At 63.1% G+C, this 20275-nt stretch overlaps 1 protein-coding gene and 1 pseudogene across 1 annotated transcript; one reads left to right on the plus strand and one right to left on the minus strand.

Annotated features, from left to right (window-relative positions):
• Positions 1–1672: 1672 nt before the first annotated feature.
• AQP8 (aquaporin 8) lies at positions 1673–15069 on the minus strand. The gene is made up of 6 exons (XM_016140862.2): positions 14948–15069; positions 14571–14824; positions 11774–11900; positions 10053–10267; positions 8256–8390; positions 1673–7470 (listed from the first exon to the last, which is right to left on the minus strand). The coding sequence occupies exons 1-6, from the start codon at positions 14957–14959 to the stop codon at positions 7422–7424; spliced, it is 792 nt and encodes a 263-aa protein (XP_015996348.2). The 5' UTR covers positions 14960–15069; the 3' UTR covers positions 1673–7421.
• A 2945-nt stretch (positions 15070–18014) lies between these two features.
• Positions 18015–18133, plus strand: LOC118607063 (annotated as a pseudogene).
• The last annotated feature ends 2142 nt before the right edge of the window (positions 18134–20275 follow it).

Here is a 20275-nt window from a genome sequence, read left to right on the forward strand (position 1 = left end):
CGTGGGAGCTGTGGACTGTCAGCAAAGCCACCCTGGCCTGGTCGGGTGTGACCGGTGACAGCACACGCCTCAGAGGACGCTCCCAGCAGAGCCGGACGGCAGCGGAGCAGAGGCGGCAGGTGAAGGCGGCGTGAGGCGGGGAGGTGGGCGCGCCTCCCTGTGGGACTGCGTGGGCTCAGAGATCCTGGGCGGTCTGCGGTCGAGAAGCTGCGGACCCCCAGCCTCGGGGCCACACAGTGCCCGAGGGCTCAGGCTGGTCCTGGTGAGAGGCCCTGAGTCAGCACCAAGGGTCGAGCGGGCCACCTGTGCAGAAGGGACACCAGACTCCATGCCCCAGATCCTGGCCGACGGCTCGGATGGTTCCCACCCTTCCCCATCGAGAGGCCCATAGCCCTTGAGGGCGGTTAACTGAGAAGGCGCAGTCACGCCAAGGCCACTTAGAGGCTCTGGCCCTGGCCATGGTGCTGACGCCCGCGAGCTGCGGCGCCTTTGGCCAGACAGCTCGGCGGTGCGTGCCGGGCCGACGGCACCGCGGACACCACGTGGCTGCACTCGCACACGGTCTGAGGCCACGTTTCCGGCGTCCAGACAGGGAGACAGGCCGAGGCGGGCTCAGCCCTTCCTCGAGCTCACACGGCAGAGCGGATGTTCCGAGATTCACACCCGCACTGCCGGCTCTGGCGTTCGCGGATCCTGTGGCGTCCTTGGTCTCGAGAAGACGGGGCGGCTGGAAGAGAACTCGGGAGGTCTGGGGGGTGCGTCGATTCTCCTCCGTGGGGTCAGGTGAGCTTGGGGCCACGGGGACAGCCCTGCCGCCCTTGCAGTGAACGTGCACTCGGCCCCGTGTGTGCGGCGGTGTGATGCCAGACGCAGGCGGACCAGCGCCGAGCGCCTCTGCGGGCCCCTGGGCCATGCGGCCCGAAGAGCAGGACGGCAGATCCCACAGCAGGCGGGGAGCGAGCAGAGTTCGCGTGCCTGTCCCGGTCCCTCTCTTGATCAGGGACTAACAGGCAGGTAGGAGACCAGGCCAGAGAGGCATCATCCCGGATTCGGAAACGGCGAGTGTGGTGACAGAGATCACGGGCCCCGCGGTCACACGCACCCGATCTGCAGTCCCGGCTCCACCAGCGCACGGCGCTGTGCGGCTTGGAGCGGCAGCATCTGTTGGGACCGCCGTCTGCTCGTTGGAGAAGGGGAGGGTCAGGGTTCCTCCCGAGGTCGTTTCCTCGGGCCACCTTAACAAGTGACTACAGAGTGGTAAAAACGACAAATGTACCGTCCAGGTTCTGAAGGCCAGAAGTCAGTGTCAGCAGGGCCACACGCCCCCCGAAGGCTGCAGGGGAGGGTCCTTCCTGCTCCCCGTCCCCACCCCCCAGCTCTTGGTGACTCCTCGAGTGTCACGCGGCCGCATCGCTCCAGGGTCTGCCTCACCCTTCTGCATGCCTCTCTGTGTCCTGTGTCCCTTTCTGTCCCTTGTAAGGATACTTGTTGGATTTAGTGCCGACCCGAATCCCATCCCCTCTCACTTTAGTTGGTCTCAATAATGTCCACAGGGACCTTATTCTGAATGAGGTCACATTCTGAGGTTCCAAGTGGACATGAATTTGGGGGACACCATTCAACCCAGTGCCCTGCATTGCAGGACCATTGTGTGGAGTAAGTAAGACGATGCGTGTAAGCCACTCTGCGGTCAGTAATCGTTTTGTGCATGTATGCACGTGTGTACACGTAGCACACGTGCCTTGTAATTTCTGTCATTTGTTAGATCCACCAAAGGTTCATTTCATTACTTATTTCACCAAAGGAAATAGGAGCTTTCAATGTTTTCCATTCTTTGCGAATGTTCTTATTGGGGAAAAATCCCAAAACCAGTCCAGCAAAGAACCAAGCAGTAACTCGGAGAGAAGGAGAACTCAGGTTTATCAGGTCCCAGAGGAGCTCTGAAGGTCTGGGCCCTGAGCTGTGTCGCAACATTCCTTACATACCAGTCTATGACACGAGCTGATGGGTTGCTTTGAGCTTAGACCTTTACAAAGCAGAGGGAGTTGCTATGGTTGCAAGTAGTAACACTGGTGGAGGGGCAGAGTTGTCACGGGTTACCGCTGGGTACAGATTGTTGTTACAGGAAGCAGGATCTGCCAAGATACAAGGTGCTACAAGAGGCGGGGCTGCAGTGGGTGCAAACAGTCACATTGACAAGCCGAGCAAAGTGTCAGGGAGCTCTCGCACGAGCTCCTCATGCAGCAAGCGCATTTACAGAAGCAGAACGAAGAGCTCATTAGCTTTTTGATATAAATTCCTCAAATTTCCTCTTCATTCCTCCCTTTTGATGCCCATTCAGATCTTCGTAGGGCATCAACCTCATGCTCTCCCTCAGTGCTGGGGGCCGGTAACCCCACTGCGGGGGATCTTAGCCGCGGTGCTTTCCACTGTCGCCTCTGTGAGGGCGGCGGTAGGCAAGGCCGGAGGAGGCAGGCACCAAGGAGGGGCAGCGCTGCTCCAGGCAAGGTCTCAAAGCCTCCGAAGGCAGAGAACCAACCTCTCCAGAGGCTCTCGGGTCCCATCCGTGCCACGCCTGCGCATGTGTGTGCGCTTGCACGTGCCAGTTTTGTCAACTGCTTGACAAGACCTTCAGCTGCTTGGCCTGGTCTTCTATCTGTGTACAGCAGTTGGTGAGATTGAATTTCCCACACACGCCTCCTTCTGCTGCTAAGAGATAGTCAAGTGCCGACCTGCTCTGGTAGATGGTGTTTCTCAGCTGGGTCCGCGGATGTGCAGGGAGGGTCTGGGCTCCCCTGGTCTCACCAGTAATGATTTCTAAGCCTGCCTGCAGCCTGATAATTCGGTTTAACATGTAAATGGGGCTATCTGTTGCCCAAGTCGCAGCCCAGTTTGTGGGGAGGTGGATGTAGGCCGCGCTTCCACAGATCCAGTAGAGCCCACACGAGGCCGTCCGGTCTCGGGCCCTGCCCGGTCATGCCAGGCTTTCGTTAGCCCCAGGAATCTGGCCAACAGATTTCTCTCTCCTGTTTCCCGCCACATGCTTCCTTTGGAGGTGGCCTTATAACATCGTTGGCCAAATCAAGTTTCCAACTGAGTGTTTGAGATTCCCTCCACCTCTGGCCTGGCAGTACTGTCCTATAATAGTATGTTCTAAAATACATTGTACATCATTCGAGGTACGTGGGGCCGTCGTATCTGGCACTGCCTGGTTGGGAACCAATTTGGTAGCTTCGATGGCCATCTCTCTCCCACTGGAGTTCTCGCGCACGCATAGTGGGAAGTGACATTCAGAAAGTGAGCTGTTCCTTCAGCCGCTCAGAGAAATAAGTTTTTGATTGATTGTGACGATGGGGGTCGGGGTTCAGTTACTTCTTGTGGAAGGACTTGTAAACCTAATAGACTTGGGCTGAAGGGGCGAGTACTTGACCTCTAATACGAATACGAATTTCAACACAGAGATTTAGCCCCGTCCCATCAATGCCGAGGGTTACCACTTCTCCGGAACTCCAGCGGGGGTCCAAGGGGCTGGTTATCGTCAACTCTAATGGATTGCACGTATGCGCGGTGCAGCTTGGCAAGGCTGCCCCTTTCCTTAAATGCACCTCTCGTTGGTGTCCTCCTCCCTACTGGCCCTTAGGACACGCGACCAGTAGGCAGAGCTCGTTCCACATGAGGAACTGTGGGGACACACATGCTTCTTCCCGCAGCTCTCTTCCCAGCTGAGAGACCCGCAGGGTCTCCTGCCGCCCATCGGCCCTGACTCAGCCACACAGGCATCAGACTTTGGGGTTATCTGATCAGGATTTTCTTTCACTCTAGTCTGGCCCAACATGGGTCCATCTGTTCATCCTCCCCCGTGGTCCCTCCGAGCCACCCTTATTTCAAAACCTGTTTCAGTGGGAGGCTCATTTGGGTTGTAGCATAAGTTCGATTATTTCCTGAGTCGCATATTGATATTGAGTCTGGTCATAGGTACGGGTCTCTTTCTGAGTTCCCTGACATTCATAGTAGCTATAGAAAATTAAGGTAGTGGAAATTTCCTTATCTCCTTCGGTGATATGAACGCATAACTCACAGTCCACTGCCCTAATTTCCTTCCCTCCCCAGTGTCCAGTTATAGGGAGTCCCACAATGAAATTCCTCAGGCTTCGGCTGTGCGTGGACCGGCCAGCTTCCGGCTTGTGGCTGGAGCAGGGCACGTTGTCTCCCTACTTACGAGGGTCGGTGGGATCCATCTGCACCAGTTTCAGCTGACCGCAGTGATGGTCGATCCTCAAGCTTCTGCCGTGCGTGGACTGGCCAGCTTCCGGGGTGGCCGGAGCAGGGCCGACGAGCTCAGGTGGCCTTCTGCTGTCTCTGGAGCACAACTCGGAGCGGCTGATCAGGAAGAGGCTCTGCAGCCCAGGTCACCTGGTCTCCTGGGGATGCTGCTCTCTACCCGGGTGTGGCGGATCCACGGGGTGACGCCTGCAGCTTTCATAGCAGTGGGAGTTGCTAATATAACAGCGTGCGGGCCTGTCTAGCTCTGCTGGAGCGGCTCCTTTTTCCAATCCTTTACCCACACTTCATCTCCTGGCTGGAAGGGCCAGACCCTGTTCCCTAAGGGGGTGGGGCTCTCTCTAAAGTTCCCCGAGTGATGCCGCAGAGGGTCCTCCCTAAGGCCTGGAGGTGTGGGGACACTTCCAGCTCTACCATTAATCAAGGGTTTCCTTTTAACTTCGTTATCACTGGGGGAGGTCTCCCGTAAAGGATTTTGAGAGGGGAGTAGCCCGAAGGTCTTGGGGTGTATCGTGTTTGGAGTGGAGCTAAAAGCAGCATATCTATCCAAGGTGGCTGGGTTTCCTGACAAAGCTTAACCAGAGTGGTTTTGAGGGTCTGGTTCATGCGTTCAGCTTTCTCTGAACTCTGTGGCCCGTAGGCCGTGTGGAGCTTCCATTTGATTTCTAGAACTTTAACAAGGTCTGGACTGTCTCAGACACAAAGGCAGGTTCATTGTCGGATCCTATAGAGAGAGTAGTCCGTATCTTGGAATAATTTCCCTCAGTAAGGCCCTGGCTACGCCTCGTGCCCACCCAGTGTGCGTAGGGGAGTCTGCAGCCCACCCAGAGCAGGCGCAAACAGGAGGTGCCGGCGGCCCCCGCAGCGCTCGACCTCGGCAGAGCCACTTCTGGGTCTGCGAGTGGCGTAGTTCTGGCCGTGTTCACCCCTGGATTAGGCCTCGGTCCTGGGCCAGCGTTGCTTCGTGCACCAGCCACACACCTAGCACAGATGCGGCGCACAGGGTTGGGGGTTTGGGTATGAAACACGAGTGGCCTAACAGGCTTTCTGAAGAAGTCTCCCCAGGTGAGTTAACCCATGGTGGCGTTTTACTGGCTGAACTGCCAGCGCAGTGGGAACAGGGCCCCCGATCGGGAAGTCCCCGCCAGCCCTCCTTCCCCCGGCTCCCCCTTCACTTGATGCGCATTGATCTTCCTTAGCGCATTATGGGGTCAGAGGTAATTCTGGTGCAAGAACCTTGGAGATGCGTCTGGGACCCGCTGCGGCACTTCGCGGCTGGGCGGCCTCCCTCGCTGCTCAGTCCGCTAGCCGGCTCCTCTCCGGGGGCGCGTGCAGCGGGTGACCGCCACGTTCGAAGCCTTCTGGGCTGTCCCTGGCAGTGGGAGGGTTTCTTCTTCTTCGTCCCTGATTTCCTCTCCCCCCGCCGCCAGCCGTCCCCCCGCTTGGTGAACTCCGCGTGCGAGCAGGTAGCGGAGGCGCATCTGGGGTCGGCGTCGATGTCGGCCCGTTCCCTGCGGCCGCGGCGCCTGCACGTGTGCCCAGCAGCCCCGCGGCAGGGCCTCAGCCCCGAGGACCCCCGGCGGTCGCCGTTGCGGAGCCGGCTTTGCGCGGCCCTTCATGGGTGAGGCTGCTCCCGTCTGTGAACACCACCAGGTCTGGGTCCTGGAGAACGTCCGGCAGGTCCGGCCCGCTTGAGTAGACTGCGCCCGTGACCTCCTCACAGTCGCGGTCGGGAGGCCCCTGCTCAGTGGGCAGAAACGTAGCAGCCTTCAATGTTCGTACAGTTTCGAGACGGACTCGTGGATTTTCGCAAAGCAGCCCCTGATAATGAGTGATTCTGGCGTTGGTCAGCCATTCATGTCCATGAATGTTCATTAATGCCAAGGTACAAGGTGCTGGTGAGGGGGGAGGCTGCGGTGGGGGCTGCGGTGGGCGCAGTCACATTGACAAGTCGAGCAAAGTGCCAGCGAGCTCTCCCATGAGCTCCTGCCTGCGGCAAGCGCATTTCAGAAGCAGAACAAAGAGCCGATTGGCTTTTTGATGTGAATGCCTGAAATTTCCTCTTCATTCTGATGCTCGTTCTGGTTTTATCGTATTACTTCCTCCTTTTCCTTTAGGTTTGTGGTGGTGGCTGGTGTTTGTCTTTCTCCGCTGTAGTGGATGTTTGGGGGTGTGGTGTCCATTTTCTCATAGAGAAGTTGATCTTCCCCAGTGAGCATTTTCTTCATTTTGACCCAGATGTATTTTGTGTGAGTTTTCTGTTTGTTGTTGAGGATTATTTTTCCGTTTTCTTTGCAGTGCTATAATTATCGTCTTCCATAAGTGGCCCTTAGGTTCTCATGGAGAAGACACACCCTTCACTCGCAGGGCGTGGCCTCCAGCCTGTCTCATCCGATGAGACTGTTTCCTCGGGAAGTCCTTGCAGCTCTGGCCCAGCCCACTCTGACCTCCGACCCCAGCTGACATGCCGTCTGTCCTGGGTGGTCCTGGCCACCACCCCAGACCCGGGCCCGCGCTTGGCTTTTTGGCAGGGTCCTGAACCATGGTCTGGGGTTGATTCTGAGTGGCGTCCAGACTAGTTCTAGATTGGACTCAGCTCTGGACAGAGCTGACGGTTCTGGCTAAGCAGGAGGCCAGCTCTTGGCCGGCTGGCACCGGGTCCCTATGATGACATTGGACTTGAGCCTTCACTCGACTCTGGACAGCCCAGGCCCAGCCGGACTTTTACTTCCTCCCCAGCGGGGCTCATTTCTGAAATGAAAGGCAAGACAGTGGGCTCGCGCAGGAGAGCACCAGGCTGTTTATTGAAAGCTAGACTGCAGCTCGGGCCGGAGGCTGTGGTCAGACCACCACAGCCCCCGAGGCAGTGGGACGGGCCACCATCTACACCTCTTCCGGAGCTCCGGGACTCCCGGGCCCTCCCCTCTCCAGGAAATGGTCTGGCGTGCAGCTTCTGCCTGGCTCTGGGAGGTGCTGGCCGCATGTCCCCCAGGCCGAGGGCCTCGGTGAGCACAGAGGGCCCCCAGAGCATCCTGAGGGCTTAGCAACAGGCTGTCTGTCCGCGAGGAGCCAGGGCTGCGCTGGAAGGCGGGGCGGGGACGCAGTGCGCTGCCCCGTCCAGGGCGAAGCCCCTCCCGGCCTCACCGTCCCCTTAGGATCAGGCGGGTTTTCTTATCTCCAATGAAGAACCTACAAAGACATGGCCTAGTGAGGTCCCTGGGGGAGAGCCCCAGGCCTTCGTCAGCGTCTCCGTGCCCACACTTCTCCAGAACTTTCCAGCCCTGGTGGCCAGATCCCCTTGGGGCAGGAGAAACCCTTTTCCTGGAGGTGCCACCTCTGCCCTCCCCACCAGGCCCAGAACTGCCAGCGCCACGCCCACCGAGCCGCAGGCTGAGCGGGGACGCAGAGGGGGCCGTGGGGGGCCCGCGGGCCCACCCGCCCCCTGTACAGCCCGGGGCAAGAGGAGCAGGCCCCGTGCGCGGCCTGGGGGCGCCCGAGGAGGGCCTCGCTCACGGCCCAGCACAGCAGTGGGCGCCCCCCAGCACCCCTGCGGGGATCCCCCTCCCCACGCCTCTGTCCTCCCCCCTCCAGGACTGGGTGCAGGCTGTAAACGCAGCCAGGGCCCCAGCCGCGTCTGCTCTGTCTGCTCTCCGGGACGCAGGCCGGGTCTCCCGTGATGTCTCTGCCTCCGAACGGAGCCTGCACGGGGCGGGCCGTGGGGCAGACCAAGTCCCCAGACGTTGCTAGGCCCTGCAGGCCTCTCAGCCCCATGGGCCGGTGCCGTCCCCTTTAGGGCCTAGTGGATTTCTGTCACTTGCTACCAAAGGTCCCAGAGCCGTAGCCGTCACCTCTGAAGAAGACTCCCTCTTCTCGTCTACAAACCCAGCTGCAATCCTGGCCCTCTAGGCCCAGGTGCTTGGGGCTGTCCCCAGGTGTGGACCAGAGGGGCCAGCGGCCCTGTGCCACACTCCTACCTGACGAGTGCGCCCACGAGCAGGCTGCCCGAGAGCGGCCCCAGCCAGTAGACCCAGTGGAAGTCCCAACGGCTGGCCACCACAGCAGGTCCAAAGGCGCGGGCGGGGTTCATGCAGGCTCCAGACACGGCACTCCTGCGAACACCAGCCGCACGGGTCACCACAGCCCAGCCAGGTGCGTGTCCCCAACTAGGCCTGTGTCACACCTCACCCAGAAACTCCCCCGAAGCCACTGCATCTTGGGGTCCCCTCCAAAGAAGACACAGGCAAAGAGGCCGGTAGCAGTGGGCAGCGAAAGGCATGCCCCGCCCTGGACATGCCGTCTGCCACCCCCACACCCCACTAGAGGAAGGTGCAGGGGGAGGGCCTGTCGGCGAAGGCGGGAGAGAGGATGGATCCGGGTTCTCTGCACAGAGGTAAAGCGGGGCCCAGCGGTGCTCCGGGCTCTGTGTTTTAGCCGAGGCGGAAGTCCCCATCCCATGGGTTGTCAGGACTCAGAAACGCCTCTCACGCCCGTGTCTGGCATGCGATGCACGCACGGCGTTTAATCTGGTCAACCCGGCGTCTCCCCTGGGGACCTCCACCCCGGTGCCCCATTCACTCCCAGCAGGGCCCTGCACACCTCGCCCCTCACCCGGCCCCACGTCCACTAGCCAAGGCCGAAAGGACGGACAGACTGATGGTTACTGGACAGCAGGGGGCTGCGGGGCTGGGTGAAAAGGAAAGGGTCTCGGCAGGACAGGCTGGTAGTCACAAGACAGTCACGGGGTGCGCGTGCAGCGTGGCGCGCGGAGCCGGTGACGCCGCAGCAACCGTGTGTGGCAGCACGCGGGGGCCGGACTCTTCCGGGCACCACTTTGTGAGTGGCACAGACGTCTGACCACTAGGCCGCACACCTGAAGCTAATCCAGTATCGAATGTCAACTAATCGAACAGCTTAAAAAAAAAATAAAGTTCTCATCACAGAAAAATAAGTTTTGTAACTATGGTGACGAAAGGTAACTAGCTCATTGTGGTGATAATTTTACAATACAGATATCACGTCAGTACGTTGTGCACCTGACGCTAATATGTTACATGTCAGTTGTATCTTAATAAAAATGAGAATTGTCTTTAAAAAATAAAAAAGGTGTGTCAGTAGCCTGTAAGTGAACCAGCAGCCACTGGGGGGCAGCAGAGCACCGCCAGGGCAGGCGCCTGCACCAGCCCCGCCGGCTCCACCTCCCGAGGGCGTCGGGTGGAGGGCAGAGCTGGGAAGCTGAGTGCCTGAGCAAGGGAGGAACTGGGGAGGGGCGTCCTCGCCCGCTTTAGCAGGAGAGTCGGGCCCTTGCTGCTGCCCCCGACCCTAACCGCGGCACGTGAGTCCTCCCCGAGCCTCAGCGGCCACACACGAAAAGTGGGAGAAGTGACCCCTGACCCAGCACGGCCTCCGGAACCCCTTCCCAAGCCCCGGGAGGCTCAGCACGGGCGAACCGGCGGGCGCGGACCTCTCTCTGGGCCTGAGGCTGACCCCCGGCCGCCCACCGGAGCCCGCGGCCTGGAGGAAACCGACGCTGCGGGAGGTGCCGAGCGTCACACAAAAACCCAGGCTCCTGGCGCCCTGCAGCGTGACCACGCTGGTGCAGCCAGCCCCACGGCCCCGGGGTGCCCAGAGGCGCCTCCTGAGACGCCGAAGTCCCCGCCACCCCCTGCCGCCTGCCCAGAGCTGGCCCACGGCCATCCCGGCCCCCAGGGCCGGCCTTCGGAGCCGAGCCACGGCCCAGGGCCACCCCGCAGTCCCGCTGCCGAGGGACACACCCTGCCAGGATGCCCACGGTGACAGAGAATCCGATGGAGAATGGAGCCAGAGGGCCCTGCGTCTTCTCGTTGATGGCGCCCATGCAGACAGCCAGGGTCAGCAGCATGGTCAGCAGGATCTCTGTCAGCACTGCGCCTGTCAGCTGCCCCGGCTCCTGGACTGTCACAAAGGCTGCCCCTGATGCATTCCAGAACCTCTCCTCAGAACTCACCGCCTGCAGAGAGAAGCCACTCAGCGCCACGGTGGGGACACACAGCCAGCCAGGAGCTGGGGGCAGGGCCCTAAAACAGCATGCCCCCAGCCCCGAGAGCCCGCGCTGTCCTGTCCGCTGTCCAGCCAGGCACTTCTGGGGCCTCTCAGCTCCACCGGCCTTTGCCATGGGGGGCGTGGAGCTGCTGGACGCCCGTGCACTAGGGGCGCCTGGGCAGAGGCGCCAGGGTTCGCCGGCCTGAAGCCCGTGTACCTTAGATGGCCTCTTGGAGGAAAAGAATACAGAAACTCCCTAGCTTTAAAACTTAGCAAACACGTGTGACCGGGGGAACCCGTAGCTAAAGCCGCATGCGGTCCCTTTGCAGGGGCGGGAGGCTCCGTGGGAAGTCGCCTCAGGCGTCACGCAACCCCCGGACGGGAAGACGGCGGGCAGACGAGCGTCTGCACCCTGGGCCCAGGTCTGGGCTTTGCCGCTCACCAGCCCGTGCAAACTTGGGCCAGTTCCCGACCTCTCTGTGCCTCTGTTTCCCCTTCTACAAAGCGGGGTGATACTATCAGCCCCTGGAGGACTGATGCTGGCTCCTCGTGAAGTTGTGGGGAGATTAAATGACAGATGTGTGACGTGCTCAGTAGGCAGGGCGTGCTCAGTAGATGGCAGCTGCCCCCCGTACCGGTCACCCTCACGTCTGACAAGGTTTTAAGTGGCTCAGCAGGAGGGAGAGTCTGGGCGTGGCCTCCCGTCGAGAACCATGAGAGGACCCTGGCCCTTCTGCCGACAGGGGAGCAGGATCCCAAGTGGGGGTGCGGGGGGACCAGGGAGGGAAGACAATAAGCCTGCAGTGGGCCCACGCTCAGAGCCGTAGACCAGATGCCAGCCAGGCTAGCGAGGCGCCCCCAAACCCCCCTCCCCGCCCTCCCCACTCCCGCCCACACATGCCAAGCGAGGACTCCGTCTCGAAGGGCCCCTGTTACCAGGACTGGGACTGACAGACAGCAGGAAAGACAGACAGAGGGGAGGGAGGGAGAGGAGGCAGGAGGGAGGGGCGGGGGAGGCGGTGGGCGTGAGGCGCAGAGCTGTGGAGGCTGGCTGGCGGGAAGAGCTGGCCGTCCCGTCGGGGTGGGGGTGCTCCACGCGCCGACTGAATCTTGACACCCAGCGATGGCAGCGCGTGGCTGTAAAGGGGGGCGGCTGGGGACACAGACGTCGGCCCCGGAAAAGCCGGTCGTCCCGCACCCCAGTCGGTGCTTAGCGAGGTGCCTGCAGAATGGGGGAGCCGCCGGGCAAGGGGGACGCTACACGAGCAGATCCGAGCCAAAGCCGGGAACGGACTCGGGGGAAGAGAGCCCTGGGTCCCGAACGCCGCCTCCCGGTCTGTCCCAGGAAGGCCCCGTCCAGACACGGACAGAGCGGGGCGGGTGTGGAGTGAGCCAAAGGCCCTTTGCAGGTCCCCCTGGAGCGGGCGGGACGCGCGTGGAGCCCAGCCGCGGCCCAGCCCCCCGGGTCACCCACCTTGGCCAGCGCGGCCCCGACGAGCCCGCCACACAGCTGGGAGGCCCAGTAGGGAAGCAGCATCGTCAGGTCGAGGCCCCCGATGAGCGCGGCTGCCAGGGACACCGCGGGGTTGAAGTGTCCGCCGCTGCCCCGCAAAGGCGGAAGGAAGTCATGAGGCCGAGGCCGAGGGCCGAGGAGAAGCGTCCCGACAGCCCTCCAGGCCGTCCTCGCAGTCACGCGAGGGCCTGTCCGGGCCGATGCCGGGCGCCGAGGTGCTGGACACGAGGGAGCACCCCCCAGGTGGCCCGGGGGAGCACGGGCAGGTCACCCCTCAGGCCTCGCGGGTCCCAGGGCCCCTCCTGGCCCTTCGGAGGCAGGCGCTGGGTCAGGCGAAGCCCCGGGCCATGAGGAAGTGGCCGCCAGACAGGGCGCCTGAGGGCCAGGACGGTCAGCCCGACCAGCACGAAGCCTGTCCGGTCTCCCCTTCTGCTGACACACATCCCGATGGCTGCAGGTGTCCGCCACCCGTGGGTGCAGGGACCTGACTCCACGGTCCGCTGGTCACCCCAGCCACACGCGGCTGCTGCATTTCGCCCTTGCGATGAAGACTGGCTCGCAGCGACCTGCAAAGGCACTCGGCGGCCCTGGTGGCTTCGGCTGCCGGGCTGTGTGTCGCGTCACCGTCGCCGGGACCTCTCCGTCTCTGAGCCGGAAGTCTGAAGCTCGTGTGCCCTCCTCCTGCTCCACACCCCCCACCCCGCCCAGCAGCCGCCCTCTGCTCTCTGCATCTGGGAGCCTGGAAAAGCCCTATTTGGGGTCTAAAAGTGTGATGCGTGTTGAAGATAAAATAGAGTGGGGTTCAGGCTGGAAACGGCGATGGGGGTCAGGAGCAAGGTTAGAGGTCCGCCTGGGCCTGGGTCGTGAAGGAGAGTCATTCAAAGTCAAACCCAGGGTCCAAGGGCAGGTTCAAGTCGTCGGCCCCTCTACTGGTTGTGGGTAAAGAGCCTTCCTTTTCTCCAAGATGCTCAGGCAGCCCAGGACCCAGAGCCGGGAGGCCCCCCAAACACCCTGCCACCCCCGTCGGCAGCCCAGCTGGTCCCACTGTCCTCAGAAGTAGGCCACCTAAACCCTCCTGGTGCAAGGAATGGAATGGACACTCCCCGCAAGAGGAAGAGCGACCCTAAGTTCCCCCATGTCATGCAAGAGTCGAAGCGCCCCCCAGATGTTACGGGCCCTCCTTGGGCCCGCCGGCCGTGTGGACACAGGGCATTGAGCTGAGGCTGAGCAGAGGACTGCCGGACACACTGGCCCCCCGGGACCCGTGGCCGCGCCTCGTCTGGCGCAGACGCCGTGCGTGAGCTTCCCGCGTGGCCCGGGAGCTCCACCTGCTGCTCAGACTCAGGAGGTGGAGACAGGCGGCCGGGACCGCCTGGGTGCGGTTCAGCTCCACGACCAGGTTCACTCGGCGCTCCGCCAAAGCGCAGACGAAGTGGGGTGCGGTGGGGGCCCCCCGCAGAAGACTGAGGCTTACAAGCCTCTCTCCCACCATCGGCCTCCCGGACACCATCTCGCCGCGGCCAGGCAGGGAGACTCTCAGGCCGGAGCTCAGCCAGGAGAGGGCCCGGCTGTCGGCAACGCCGCCTCGTTCCCGAGACCGGCTTCGCACTCGGCCACGGAACAATCAGGACGCCGTCTTCAGTCACCGTTTGCCCACTGGACGCCTGCCGTGTGCCCGGCGCAGCGACGGGGGCTTCGTATGCCTCGTCGCGGCTCCACGGAGCACCTCGAAGACAGTGCCTGACGCACAGTGGGTGCTGGACACACACTTGTTGTAAACGCAAATGACTGATGAGGGCGGCCGACCGCACTGTGTACAAAGTCGCCCCTGCCGGCCGGCCCGGGTTCAGAGCCCCAGCCCGACCGGCCGCCGCACGGGGGCGCGGCCCCGGGCGAGTCCTCCCTGTGTGTCCACCTCCACGCGCGTGAATGCACGTGCCCGTCAGGGACCCTCCTCGTCCCAGTCACGTGGCCACGCGGGGAGGCTCGGCTGCTCACCCCGGCCGCCCGCCTGGGCTCTGACGAAGACCGCATCCGACCCAGCCCCGCTGGGGCCGGAGACCGAGTGCTCCCTGTCACACGCCAGCCTCTCCCGGACGTGGAAAGGGAGGCGTTTACAGCTCTCTTTCCATCTGCTTTCCTGGGACACGGAATGCTGATTTCCGTGTTCAGATCTATTTTCTGAGTGAGATTAAACCCTGAGCATCCGCGTCCTGGTGGCCCTGCCGGGGGCTCTCCTGCCGGCCGGCGGACCCCCGCCCTGCCCCCGCCCCTCTCTGCTCGCCACGCGATGGGCCACGTGGAGCCATCCAGGCTCACAGGCACCCTGGGAAAGCCCTGCGTGGGGCTCCTGCAACCTGCTGCCCAGGGAACCCCTGGGCTGCCAGAGTGAGACCCCACGCTTGGGCGCTGGCGCCGTAGGGCTCTGCTGCTCCCGGCCACGTGGCCTTGGGCAAGGTCGTCCCTGCCTCAGCTGGCAAGCAGGGATGACGAGAGCGTGCGCCCACAGGGTGGTCGCGGGGACTCCGCGAGTTGATATCGGCGCCGTGCTTAGAATGGCGCCTGGCACTCGTCAGCACCACGGTGCGCGTGAGCGTGCGAGAAAGGACTCCAGCGAGCCCTGCCAGCCTGTCCTCCGGGGGCACGGCCGTGCCCTGCCCGGGGCCACAGGCCCGGGGCCGCCGCGCTGGGACTGGATCCCCGCGAGCTGCCCCCTCCCCCGTGTCCCAGCGTCTGCGTGGGCACCCGGCCGTCTCACCTGATGTTCCCCAGCGTGGCAATGATGAGCCCCAGGGCCAGCCCGTGGGCCAGGGCGGGCTGCAGTGGCCCGGTGTCCGGCCAGTGCTCGATGACCGACAGGCACCCGATGAAGACGAAGAGGGCGCTGCCCAGCAGCTCCACCACGCAGGGCTGCAGGCGGCGCTCGTACCAGAGCCCACGGCCCCGGGCGCCCGCGCCCCGCTGCCGGCCCTCGCCGTGGCTGAACTCCGGCTCGCACGCCAACACAGCCTCCTGCGGAAGGGGAGCGGGAGGGGGGCTCAGGGGGACGGGCGCCCGGGAGGCGCCGCCCCAACCTTGAGTCGCTTCTCCACGACCCGACCCGGGCGGCGAGGGCGAGGCCAGCGGCGGGCTCACCGGTCCGGACATCGGGGCCGAGGCTGCGCGGGTCGGGGCTCCTGGCTGAGCGGGCTGGGAACGGGCACCTGCTCCCCGGACACGCTTATCTCTGCGGCTGCTGATGGCACGCCGGGCCCTGCCCTCTTAAAGGTGCTCGGAGGCCATAAAGCGGGGGGAGGGGGCCCCGGCCGAGAGGAAGAGTTTGTTTTCAGTGCTCGGCCGGGCAGGGCGGGCGTGGGGGTCAAGGATTGCTGTGTTTCTGCCAACCAGGGGAAAGGCAGCGGCTCAGCTGTGGCGCCGGCTGGGGACTGCTCTGGACTGTCCCCAGTGGCAGTGGCCCAGCTCCCCCGCCGCCCACGGCCACCGTCAGGGGCCAGAGGGCACCGCGTGTGACAGTGGGCATGACGAGGGGCCCGCCGGGCTGGGACCGCGTGTGTGGAGGAACGGCAAACCCATCCTCGGTGGCAGCCTCCCCCCTGATCCCCACAAACGTCGTGAGGCCCAAACCCTCACCGCCCCCTCGCCTGGCCCGGGGCCGGCTGTGCAGACGGACGCCGGCCGGTGACAGAGGCACCCGAGCCACGTGGCCCGCGGTGGAGCCGTGGACCTGGACACACACTCGCTGCCTGGGCTTCAGTCCCAAACGCAGCGGGAGCGAGCTGTGCGACCGAGCGTGTTCACGCCCCCTCGGTGCCCGGGCGCTCTCCCCCACGACACAGGGCGACGGCGACGCGGGGTCGTCGTGGGGTTTGGGTCAGTTCAGGCGCGTGCGCAAGGGGCCCACGACGGCACCGGACGCGTGACGGGCACACGCCACATCTGCGCGTTTAGAGCACAGGCTTACGCTACGTGGTGTTTGCTGAGCACCGTGCATGACCCACAGCAACCGCATGAAGTTGCTGCTGGTGTTACCGCCCTCTGCAGAGGGGGCGCGGGGCTCGGGGCCACACAGCTTTGGTCACTGCAGACCTGTGGGCTGAATGCTGTACAATGCCACCCGTATGAGGTGCCCAAAGCGCTCGGGCTCGTAGAGACAGAGGTGGGGTGGTGGCTGCGGGGGGCTGGGCGGAGGGGGGAGCCCGAGGACGTGGTGTTTAATGAGGACAGTTCCGGTCCGGGAAGATGGCACGGTCCGGGGGCCGGAGGGCGGTGGCAGCCGCCCGAACGTGCTTCACACCACCACAGGGCGCACGGGGAGCGGCTCACGTGGCAGACCTCCCGCCGCACGCCCGCACCGCAGCCGGAGAGAAGGAGCTGCGTGCGGGGCCGGTGCGCTCCGCTGCCCCACAGCGGCGGGCGGGCGGGCGGGCGGGCGGGCGGTGGGTGGAAAAATAGAAGGGGCGGGGGAGGGAGGGGAGATGGGTTTCCTTATTTATCATTCATCGAGTGACACCTGCCGTGCGCCGTCTGGAGATGCAGAGTGAGCAGAACCAGCAGCGACTCTGCTTGGCCCTCGGGACCGTCACCTGGGCGCGCCCACAGATGGGGACACCGTGCCAGGGCCTGGGGAAGGTCACGGTAGTCTCGCCATGTGCCACCCCCCACGACGCACCACACAGGGCGCCAAGCACTCGGCGTGGTCACGACGACTCCGCTTGGCCCTCAGGACCGTCACACGGTGTTACGGCGGCTGCCATAACACGACGGAGGTGTCACGTGGAAGCCCCCGGCACGAGCAACTGTGACGTTTACGAAGACGAGTTATCCAGGGACCTGGTGGCATCAAGCTGTTCGATTATAGTTACTTAAGAAGGAAATAAAAATATAAGTCAAGTACGTATTCCTTTGATACACGTGTGTTATTCTTTTCAAGTGGCTACTAAGCTGTTGAGACACAAAGCGCAATTACCCACCACGCCGAAGGCCGAGGCGATTCTTCTGGAACACGGTGAGCCAAGGGAGCCCCGGAGCCTGGGGGCCGAACGACGCGTCCCGCATTAGGCCCCGGGAGTCGCTCTCACCGCTAACGTCTCTCCGTGGGACTGGCCATCCGTAACCAGGTGCCGATCGATGCGAGCTCTGCGGACACCTCAGACTCGAGGCCGCAGCCCCGCCTCAGAAAGTGCGGCCTCGCGTCCACGCCAACGGCTCGGGCTGTCCCCACACGCGGCCACGCGGGGCTCGGGCACGGAGTGGCTGGAGCGGTTTTCACCTGTCTGTCCGCGTTGACCGTGAGCCCTTTCCCGCCCCGTAGAAGCCACCAGCACCCACCTCCCCCCGCAGCGTCAAGTTCACATGCTGACGTCCTCCGAGTCCCTGGTAACCGGGCGTCAGACACGGGGGCTCATTCAGGACGCTGTGCAGCCAGGAAGTCATCGGACTGAGGAGGCGGCCCACTGAGTCTCACCCACGAGGGTCGCCCGCTCGCCGTCCACCCGTTCTGGACCAGTTCAGGGGGCAGCGGCGGCGCCGGCCCCCTGCGGCGGACATTCTGCACAAACGGGCATACGCCACACGAGCAATCGGAACGTTCCCACGTCATCCTCCTTTGCTTTTAAGCGACAGGCAACCTGTCTTCCAAAGTGGTCATATAGCCCGAGGCCGCCGGCGGCTCCGTGTCCTCACCGGCGGCGCGCGCGGCCGGCCTCTCGGGGTCTGACATCCGGCACACGCACAGCGGGCTCCCGGTGTGGTTTTAGGGTGCGTTAAAAGTGGGCGAAGGTAGCCGGAAGCCACACGCCGCCAGCGGTAGAATGAATGAGCCCCGGGGGAGCCACTCGGCGCGGCGGCCACTTCGCCACACGCCCCAGGCCTTTGACGGCCGCCGACCGCGAAGCTCGGAAGTTCTCACCACGGGACGAAAACGCGGCTGCCGCTCCGTGGGGCGATGGCCGTCCCTGCGCGCTCCTGCAGGGGGATCGTTTCGCGACGTGCACATGCTCGCCGAGCCACTGTGCCACACGCCTCACACGAGCGTGACGCTGTTTGTCAGCGGGGCCTCGGCAGAAGCAGGAGCACGGAGCGGATTCCGACTCGGTTTTCAAAGGGAATGTCTGTCTGATGGAAACTCTCCGATTCTAATAAAAGTGTCAAACTGCAGCCTTCTGTTAAGTGCTACCAGGTACCTTTCAAGAAACATAAACGTGTCCACGGCCACGTCGCCCTGCACGTGCCCGATCCCGGCTGATCTCGGAAGCTAAGCAGGGTCGGCCCTGGTTAGTCCTTGGATGGGAGACCGCCTAGGAAGACCAAGTGCTATAGGTGTAAAAAATAACAAATAAGGGATTGTAAGCTGACGAGGTCCTTGCAATCCATACCAAGTGTTGCCTTGCCTTAAAAAAAAAAAAAAAAAAAAAAAAGGAAAAAAAACTAAACGTGACATTTGTTCACTTCTGAAAATGGACCGTTCGCTCATGCTCAACACATTGCCTTCCTCAGCGCCACAGCCACCCGACCCGTCGGCCCCTCAGCTTGACCAGGGCCGGAGCGATGCGATCACGTCCCAGGGCCACTCCTCCTTCCTGTCCCTGTCACGCACAACCCCAGGCACAGAGTTCAAGGCAAATTTACTGCGTGGCCCTGCGCTTCAAAGGACGTTGCGCAAGCAGCTGATTTTAGAAGTGTATTTTTAGGCTGTAATCTTCTTGTGAATCATTGAAAATTAACGAGGACCAGGAAGGCACCAGGGAGGGCAGAGGTGAGGGTGTGCGCACGTGTGTGTGTGTGCGTGAGCGTGCGTGCACGCCCCGGGAGATGCAAGCAGACTCCCAGGCTAGCACACCTTCAGCACCGTGTGGCTTCGGGACTGGTCACTGTTTGGGGGGCTGCCCTGTGCCCTGTGGGGGATTAGCAGCATCTCTGGCCTCCATCCAGCACCCCGAGATGTGACAACAAAAATGTCTCCACATGTTGCCAGATGTCCTCAAGGCAGGATGGGGGATGGGGGCTTGGATGAAGCCCGTTCGGGCTGCAGGGGGACCCGGCCACTTTGGGAAGCTGCTCTGACACCAAGGGGTGACGACGCCCCGAGACACGAACCCGAGTGCTTGGGGCGTGGCCTGGGGGACCGCACGGGAATCCCAGCGGGCCGGGCGCAAGGCTGGGACGTCTCAAGTTGCCTTGCCGACCCCTCGGCCCCTTCTTGCCGACCCCCAGGCTCTCTGCGCTGGCCGAGCTGAGGGTCCAAGCCTTGCCGGGGGGCAAAGGTCTCCTCCAGCCTTTCAAAACGCTTTCCTGTGGTGAAAGAGACCGCGCCTTTCAGCCGTTTCCAAGCGTGCCGCTGGGGGCGGTCACGCATGTTCACCCGGTCCTTTGGCCCCCACCCCCGGCCGGGCTCTCTCGCTGCCCCAAATGGCCACGCTGGGCCCTAAACACCCGGACCCGACCCGGCAGCCGGCTGCGGCGGGCACCGGGCGCCTCGTGGGCCGTCGCGTGTGGCAGCCCCGTCCTCTCAAAGACCGAAGAGCCACCCCTGTGGGCCTGCAGCGCGCGGTCTGTCCGCTCCGGCGTCCCAACTTTTGGTCATTGCAAATAATCCTATGCACGTGGCTGTAATCAACCTTTCCTGATTGCTAAGAAAGTCACTTCTTAAAATGACAGAAGTCCCTTCTTGCGGTGTCAGGGCCTGGCTCCTGTCTGCCTGTGTGTCTGTCTCCCCCCAGCCCCCTGCTCTGTCCCTGTGGCAAGCGCCCGGTATGTGTGTCTGCCCGAGGACCAGCCCAATCCCTGCCTCCCCGGCGATGGCATTTGATTCTCCTGGCGGGGACCACACATCCCGCACTCTGGGCTGGCAGTGTGGGCAGCGCTGACGCCCGCCCCATCATTCGGCCCCTTCCCCCTCCTCCCCACCCCAGTAAGGCGGGGCGTCCACTTAGGCCCAGCTGAGCAGACATTCAGAGTGCCCCGCCACCCCGCCTGCTCGGAGTCAGCCACATGCGGTCCCGGGAATTTTTCTGCAGATCTGGGGGAATGAGAGGTGCCCCTCTGTGGGGTCCCTGGTGGGAGCTGTCTCCACTTCCACGAGGGACAGGCCTGACAAAGGTGAGCCACAGAGGGAGAGCCAGGCTGACGACCCGGAGCTGTGCCCCTGGGCTGGCTGGGCCGGGCGATCCCTGTCTTTCTGGGTCAGAGCTGGGCCTCTGGGGTCTCCGTCCCTCGGAGCATGGAGAGCCCCACTTAGCATGCTCCAGCCACCATGAGGTTTTTGGATTTCAGACTCCTGAAATCAGAGCAACTGTTTTTGGGGGATGGGCACAGGGCCCCACCTTGAGTCCCCGGGCATGCCTCGGTGCGGGACGGGGCTGGCTAAGGCGCAGCCTCAGGCAGAGGCGTCAGGCGCGCTGGTGACGCTCGCACGGGACAGGGCAAAGCCGCCTTCGCACACCCTGCCTTGGAGTGTGTGGCTGC

Source organism: Rousettus aegyptiacus, unplaced genomic scaffold (assembly GCF_014176215.1).
Source record: "Rousettus aegyptiacus isolate mRouAeg1 unplaced genomic scaffold, mRouAeg1.p scaffold_m13_p_8, whole genome shotgun sequence".
In the NCBI taxonomy this organism is placed as follows: Eukaryota; Metazoa; Chordata; class Mammalia; order Chiroptera; family Pteropodidae; genus Rousettus; species Rousettus aegyptiacus.